The following is an 8,034-nucleotide window of genomic DNA, read 5'->3' as shown; positions in this document are numbered from 1 at the left end:
CCCCCTGCAGGGCTGGGGCCAGCTCGGGGCTCCTCAGCCCCGCAGAGACACGGAGCTGCTGCAGCGGGGCCAGAGGAGCCCCAGCAATGCTGGGAGGGTGGAACCCTCTGCTGGGAGGAGAGGGCAGAGAGCTGGGGGGGTTCAGCCTGCAGCAGAGGAGGCTGCGGGGACACCTGAGTGTGGCTTTTCAGTACCTAAAGGGAGCCTACAAGAAAGCTGGAGAGGGACTTTTTACAAGGGCATTCAGTGATAGGACGAGGAGTAATGGTTTCAAACTGAAAAAGTGTAAAATTAAATTAGAAGCAAGGAAGAATTTCTTCACTGTGAAGATGGTGAGGCACTGGCCCAGGTTGCTCAGAGAGGTTTTGGATGACTCCTCCCTGGAAGTGTTTAAGGCTGGCTTTGATAGGTCCATCAGTAGGTGTCCCTGTCCATGGCAGGGGTGTTGCAAATAGATGACCGTTAATTATCCCTTCCATCCCAAAGCATTCCATGAGTCTATGACTGATCAACGCTAGACTATGACTAGAACAACACTTGATATTAAAAGTCTCTTCAGGAGGGGGCATTAAGGTGGACATGACAGTTGACATCCCTTAGAAATACGGGCAAAAAAGAAGACAGAGGAGAGACCCCAGGTTCTTCCCAAACGCAGCTACTGCTCCAGTTCTGAACTGGTCCTGAAAAGGTGATTTTCTTCTGATCTTCTCTGCAGCCAGATTTGTTCCTGTTCCTACAGCCAGCATCTGAAACCAGGGCCAGGGAACAGTTTCTTACTCAGACAAGATCAAGGTGACCAGTCTGGCTGCATGGTCTTTATCCTGGTGACATGAGCAACCAAAAGTCCCAGGACCTAACTGGATGGGTTTTCATATGAGTCACTCAGGGATTTGCACTGATAGATATTTTGCTTGTTTTGATTGTACTAACTCTCTGCATTTATTCTTCCAGAATTAAGGGACTGATGAAATTATTTCTTGTCCATGCTCAGCAACAATACTTTTTATTTTAAAATGCTGCACCCACTTCCCACTTCCTTCCCTGTGATTGTTCGAAACAAACCTACATGTGAAAATATGAAAATTTAGCCTCTCACATCACCCAAACCCACCATTATTTAAGTTTGCCTTGGGCACTCTGGGATATCCAAAGGGAGTAGTGCAGTGCAGCACAGGAACATCTGCACAGCCCTGTAATTCTTCAGCTGTTTTTGCACAGCAGTGAGCACAAACTCAGGAAACTTCCCCCTCAGTACAGCAAGAAAGTCATGACAACATTGCCTCCAAACCCAGGAGCTCATACAACAGAAGACCTCCGGAAGGTTGAGGTGCAACATGACTGCTTTGCTCCCACCCACTGCCAGGAGGAAGTAACTCTATTCTAGTCAAAATGTACCATAACAGCATTTTTTAAAAAGCGGTGATTGCAGAGTCTTACAGTCAACACTGAGAGAATAAAACATGGTAATATATGTTTGTTGTCCCCAGATGCCCAAGGTGTAGCAAGTTCATTAGCGTGCATTGTTCTTTAGGGAGTCGTTTTTCACTGTTAATCACACTTTGTCTGTTAATGGGAACGTATTGCAGAGTGCCGGGATTCGCAGCCTACCTTTCCATTTGGTAGCAATCTCCGAATCGTCACGCGGTCCAAATGCCATCCAGAGTTCAATCCTCCACCTTTATGTCCGATGCGAATCTTTTCAATAATATCACCAACATCCTCCAGCTACAGGAAAAAAAAAAAAAGAGAGAGATTATGGCATGAACAACAGGTGACTTTTGAGACACTACATTAGCTTAGTTCCTATTTTGCCCGTCTCTATGAAATTCCAGGGGAGCAAATATCATCATTGATGCCAGTTATGCCCTAAGTTGCATTTTAGCTAAAGAGTTCTCCAAAAACGGAGAGGGTCTTGTTCTGCACAAATTACCCGCTCCATGAGACAGGCTCCGTCACACAGCAGCAATCCTGCATCTCACTGTATGATAGGGAATGAAGGTATTTTTTATAAACGGCAATGCTGTTGTGTGTTAAATCATTGTTTTTACATCCCTTTCCCTTTAGACACTTATGTGCACTCTTATAACACTGGAAGAATAGCTTTGAGGTCAAAGAACAGTACTGACGGCTTGGCATATTATATTATCTCTCTCCTGTTCCTCCACAGAATCCCAGTGCCACCCTGAGCAAGTCAACAGGATCACTGTTTTATGAAGTGACTACTGCTTTCTGTGCCTCATCTTATTACTCCAGAAATTTGTAACTAGTTCATTACTTTTAAGACACATCCCTTCCAAAGGCTTGGACAGGAAAAATGGTATTTGCTCCTAAATAATAGCTTTTGGATGTTTCAGCGGGAGCTTTTGTATAGTTGGCCTTTAAAAAACAAGGCTGGCTGCAAACCTCCTTTGAACGCAGGAGAATCAAGCTGAGCTGTCTTTCTGTCCATAGGGACTTGGAGTCTTTTTTTTCTTTGGAAACGTGAGAAAACTGAACAACATCTCAATTTGCATCACTGGAGGCTCTCTTCTTCTCTTCCCAGCTGACAGAGTTGCCCCATACTGAAGCAAAGACATCAGTAATTTGAGAAGACGCCTTGACTCAGTAGGACTGACTGCACTACTCAAGGACTCCAAATAAACTGGGTTTGACTTCATCAGCCCTGCCCTGACTGTAGACAGCGTAAACATCATGGCAAAATAACTAAATGATCTAAACTAACTTCTAAAACTCACGCATGAACGCAAGTGTACACTGGGGGAAAACTATTTTCTCCGTTTTTGTTCTGTCCAGGTACTCAACTTTCAACGAGGCTTTTAATCAATACATAGCTGTAAAGTGATGCTGGACCAGTAAAGATCCTTGTTAAAGAAGAAGTGATCTTTACCCTGCTGTAGGCATCTACAGCAAATCATCACTTGGGAGCGTAGTTGAGGCCAGTCGCCAATCTTTTTTGCCTCTTTTGCAAGACACAAAGTGGTAGAGGCCGTTAAAAATGTTAAAACAAATAGGCAATTCTCAGTTTGTGTTTCATGAGATCTCCAAATGGTTTTTAAGGTCTGTTCAATTCCATATTAATTCTTTCACTAGTAGGTGAAAGAATAATATATTTTGCTTCATCCCCATCTTCTGCAGCAATAGGAAATAGTTAAGAGAGAATGTAGCTTGGAGACAGGTTAATATGACATTATAAATCTGGAGAACAAACTGCATTCTCACTCGCTTCATCTGAAAAAGTACTGATGCTTCATATTCTGCTAAAGCTAAAATAAATCTTATGGAATAAAGAAATAACAATGACACTCAGTTTAAGATTTATATCTATGGATTAATGAAACCTCTATTATGAAAAACTGAGTGGAAATGCCTCAGAAATAAATTTAATTCTTTATTTTTAAGGGATCACGCTGGGAATTTATTTTATGATTCATGCCATATAACAACAATGTGGGCTGGAATGATTTTAACTTGTTTTAAAGTTTAAGATTTGCCTCCAATTACAAAAAACAAACTAAACTCAACACACAGAGAGTTGTAATGTTCCCCATGAAGCCAGCGCTGGTGTTGCAGTCAGGGAGGTAAGTTAAGGGCAGGAACCAGTTCCAAAAGGATAGGCCAGAGTAGTACTGTTTATATTTTTGTCTCTCACAAGTTCTCAGCAATAAGGAGATATTATTAATAGGAATTGCTGAATACTGTAAATGTAAAAGAGCTCACTCGTTGATGTGCCCTGGTTTACTATTTGCACACAGCTGTGCAACACTTTGGGAAATATTTGATAAGATCTTTCGAAAAGTTAAGACTTGATTATTCAAAAATCACAGCATCTGCAGCAAAGTAATGGTGTCTCTGTCCGTGGATACAGATGCTTAGGTTGCCATAGAGTTAGAACACATGCACAGACCATCCACCCTGAACGAACTGCTACATAAGTAGAACATCACGGACCAGCCCCTCCAACAAGGTCTGCTGAAACAGGAACATGAAGTGATGCAAAGGGACCTTAAACGCAAGGCAGCTAGTTTCAGAGATATTGCAAGTGTTTGGTTCCTTTCACCTTTCAAAGTATTTCAGGCTGCAAGGGAGAGCAAATGTGTAAGTAAGAGTGATAAGGAGAGGTACACATATTAAATCCAGCATGCATGGAAACGAGTACCTTCTCTTTACCAAGTTCAGTCTAATTGAAGATATAAAGACCTTCCAAAGTGGCTCTCAACTTTACCCGGAAGGGTAAGCCTCCATATCCTTGTATTGGTACATCTCAGCTCCCTCATAAAATTGCACCAGCCTTTACAAGGCTTAACACGGCATTAGGCCACAGGGGCCCTGCATGTTGTTGCCTTCGAGTTGCAACTAACTGGGGTTTGGTGAGAAAAGAATTGATCCATTAACTCTATTGCAGAACAGAGTTTTGAACCCACATTCTTTGAGTAAAAAAGTTAAATAGCTTTCCCTAAAAGATGAAAAGTTTCCACTTCACTCTGTTTTCTAATCTCAATCCCTTTAGGGCCACCTAATATGAGAGTAAGCATCTTTGTTCTTACCTCCACAATGAACTGGTTCACCGAGTTCCTTTCAAAATACATCCTTTGCTCCCTCTTGTTGACACACAGGGATTTCTGCTGAGTGCAGATCCCATCGCTTCCATAGAGAACAATGAAGACATCTGCATCTGTGCCAGCTCCAAAGATATCGCTGGTGTAAACCGTGATCTCGTAAGGAACGACTGATTTAGGAATTAAAGCAAACCAACAGAAGTTAGTAAGAACTGAGAAGTTAGTTACCAATGCTCCTAAGAAAATGTGAATGAAACAAACCCTGAGTAGAAAACTCAGTTAAAGGGGTTAGGGTAGGAACCACGCACTTGTGGTCATTTAGCTATCAGGCTGGTCAGTACTATGAGAGTCCAGAGGAATTTCCTTTAACCCTGTAAGGCAAAGTGATCTCAATGTATGTTCATTTACTGAGATTTTTGGATTAATCACAACATCAGAGAACACTCAGGATATTTACACCTGCCACCTAAAATTATTGAAACAGGATTTACTTCAACAGCTCAAGTCCTAAAGCAAAATGAATTCACAAATTTTTGAGCAACTAGGCAGATGGATGAAGTTCAGTCATCTGGAGTCAGTATATATAGCGTTACTGATAAAAAAATCTCATATTATATTCATTACTAAATAAATGACAAGTGACAAAAATAAATTACAAGAAAAGGAAGTAAGATTCTCTGCTGTCTACTCTGACCTGATTACTCTTAGCATCACCTTCGCCATAACACAAAGGCAAACAGGTTAGATTACTACCAGAACGATGATGAGGGAAAAATAGTAAGGATCAAGCCCCTAAATGTTTCCTTATTCTGTTCCCTTGGTTTCTCCAGAATGTCCCATCACCTCAGAATCTGACACCTTCTTTTCTTCTTCTCTATCTTCTCAGCTTCTCAGTCCTGAGTCCTACTGGGGCAGGACTCGAACTTGCCCAGGAATAAGACTGACCAGAGAAATAAGACCGGGGCTCTCTTCCTGGCTCTGCTACGTATTTGCTGAATATCCTCACTTTCCAAGGTGAGATGGTGTTTAAGAGCAAGGAACCTGTGTTCAGATGTCTGTACATCGAATAGGTGTGTACATCTTCAGATGTAATCACTAAAGTCAATGCAGTTCGAAGAGAGTGTCAGGCGAGTAAATGAAGGCATCTTCCTTGGAGTTAGCTGAATCATTCCCCAAATCACAGAACCACAGAATTGTTTAGGTTGGAAAAGACCTTTAAGCTCATCGAGTCCAACCGTTAACCAGCGCTGCCAGATCATCACTAAACCACATCCCCAAGCCCCGCATCAACACATCTTTTAAGTATCTCCACCCTCTGTGAATGACCAAACATCTATCGATGATGGCAGGAACTCAGACACTCCGCTGTAATGAGAAGGTGCATTTCTCAGGTGTGCCATCTGACAAACCGAATCCTGCACCTACCTCCTTTTTGAAATCTACGGATTAAAAATACCGGGTAACACTTGGGCACCTCTGGTTAGCTGCAGGGATTTCTCCTGCTGCAAGGAGACGCAATTCCTGTAGTCCACACCACCACCCATAAGCACAGCCATTGATACCCGGTGCTGTTACCAGGATCCTCTCCTGGCTGTCCCTCTCCCATACACACCCACCAGCTTCCACTGCTCCCACCTCTCACCACAGTCTTCTCAGCTGCACCCTCCTATGCTGCAGCAACTTGGGTCATCTCTGCTATTTACGCTCCAGCACTTTGTGCTGTATTTCAGATTCAGCATCTCTGTTAGGGTGGAGAGAAGGTTTCTGGCACCTTATCTGTTACTGTTGGAGTACCTTTGATTATGCATATCAGAGACTAACCACTCATTAAATACCCAGTCTCTCTTAACACGGCTCTCAGGAGAACAGAGTTGAAGTTTTCTTCAACAGAGAGTCAGCCTGGAGGTACTTAACATTCTTTCTACCCAACTCCATGAAATCTGCTCTGCTGTGCTACAAGTAAAGTGGAATCATTTCTGCAGTATGTAAGAGTTGAGGGGGGTTGGTGGGGGAGGAGGAGGACGAGGCTGGGGGAGGGGTGTGTGGTGGTGGTGTGCCTGGTGAATCCTGGAGAAAAATCACATGCTATGCATTATGAATTAAAAATTATCTTCTCTGAAGTCCATAGAGCTTGCTCTTGTTGTTTGAATATTAATGTCAGTTTAGGACTGAATCAGCAAAGCGGCACTGTAACAAGGTCACTAGCAGCACAACTTCCAGCTGTCAGACACCCATTTAATTTACATGGCACTTTTAAAGCTGTATCCCCACAGGGATGATTTTAATTGGACAGCCGATGACACGTTTCGTCGTTTGTTCAGCATGAAACAATTCTGGCACGAGTCATCATAAAATAAATTAAACCATTTTAGTTACCTCTGGCAAACTGAAACTGCCAGGTTAATAGTTGGGAAAACAGAGTGCAGTAAATAGCACAGTGAGGATGGTTTAGATGGCGAAGCAGCCTGAGCTGACACTGAGCCTGGTGCAACTTTTTTGCCGGAGAAGCCTGACTATTTTCAAAGGCTAAATGTGGGGTGCTGGCAACAATCAGGTTTAGGTGAAAAGGCACGGTATGCCAGAAACCCTTATGTCGTCATAATATACAGGGACATTAATAAATCTCATAGTCAACATCTGCATCAACATACACATTGACCAGGATAACATGGAAAAACATGACAAGAGGCATGCACAGTCTCTGGGTTGTATTCATTCCTATGAACATATTCACTATAGCTATCTACCAAGTTACTGTTTCAAACCTGAAGACTCTTTTGTCTTCCAGTTGAATGCCAGTTGAAAAGTGAGGAAGGGAGGTAGAGAGTATCCGTTCTTCTGCTCTGGACAGTTTAGGCAAAGAAAGTAAGACATGAGAAATAGAAAACAGCTTGGTCAAAACACAGGGGAGGCACAAAGGGGTGCTGTTGGGAAATCCTCAGAGAAGAATGATGATTTTAGCTTACAGACGGCACAACATTAGGATCTGGACACTGGAGGGTCAGCCAGAGCCAGTGTGAGGAAGACCTTCAACCACAGTGCTGACAGTAAAAAAGAAGGAGCCAAAGCAGCTGATAGTCCTCTGTGTAGTCATTCTTAAAACTACTCATGAAGAATGAAACTGAGGTGGGAATAAAGAGATGGGGCAGCTCTAACTTCTGATGCCTAAATAAAGAGCTGAAGCAGGTAAGGCTTGTGATGCCATCAGTGCATATAATAATGGATGGAGTGAGATAAGGAGACAGATTTGGTGAGAACAACTTATTACTTGGTCAGAGTGATCTAGAAAGCACCTGGCAGGTGCTGTGATGCCTGAAATCAACTCTCAAAGGCAATTCTGATAGTCCCATGAGGGTGGGCCAGGAAATACTTGTCAACAACTTGAAATGAGGCAGATAAGCGAGGGACAAGTCAAATACAGTCCCAAAGCTGTGAGTTCCTTGCACACACTCAGGGATGTGTATGTGAAAAGGGAAAG

General features: G+C 42.8%; 1 protein-coding gene across 1 annotated transcript in view; it reads right to left on the bottom strand.

The window, feature by feature from the left end:
- The window catches only part of LOXHD1 (lipoxygenase homology domains 1), a gene marked incomplete at its 3' end in the record, with an annotated part of 79,699 nt that overhangs the window by 8,966 nt on the left and 62,699 nt on the right, over nucleotides 1-8,034 (bottom strand). Inside the window, exons 25-26 of the mRNA XM_010137990.1 lie at nucleotides 4,545-4,726; nucleotides 1,609-1,725 (exon numbers count right to left, since the gene is read on the bottom strand). Coding sequence (XP_010136292.1) covers nucleotides 1,609-1,725; nucleotides 4,545-4,726 — 299 coding nt within the window. The remainder of the gene's footprint in view (nucleotides 1-1,608; nucleotides 1,726-4,544; nucleotides 4,727-8,034) is intronic.

The sequence above is a fragment of the Buceros rhinoceros genome, unplaced genomic scaffold (genome assembly GCF_000710305.1).
Source record: "Buceros rhinoceros silvestris isolate BGI_N320 unplaced genomic scaffold, ASM71030v1 scaffold9986, whole genome shotgun sequence".
Classification (NCBI taxonomy): domain Eukaryota; kingdom Metazoa; phylum Chordata; class Aves; order Bucerotiformes; family Bucerotidae; genus Buceros; species Buceros rhinoceros.
Note: the sequence above shows the minus strand (reverse complement) of the source record. Positions and strands in the feature narration are given on the sequence as shown.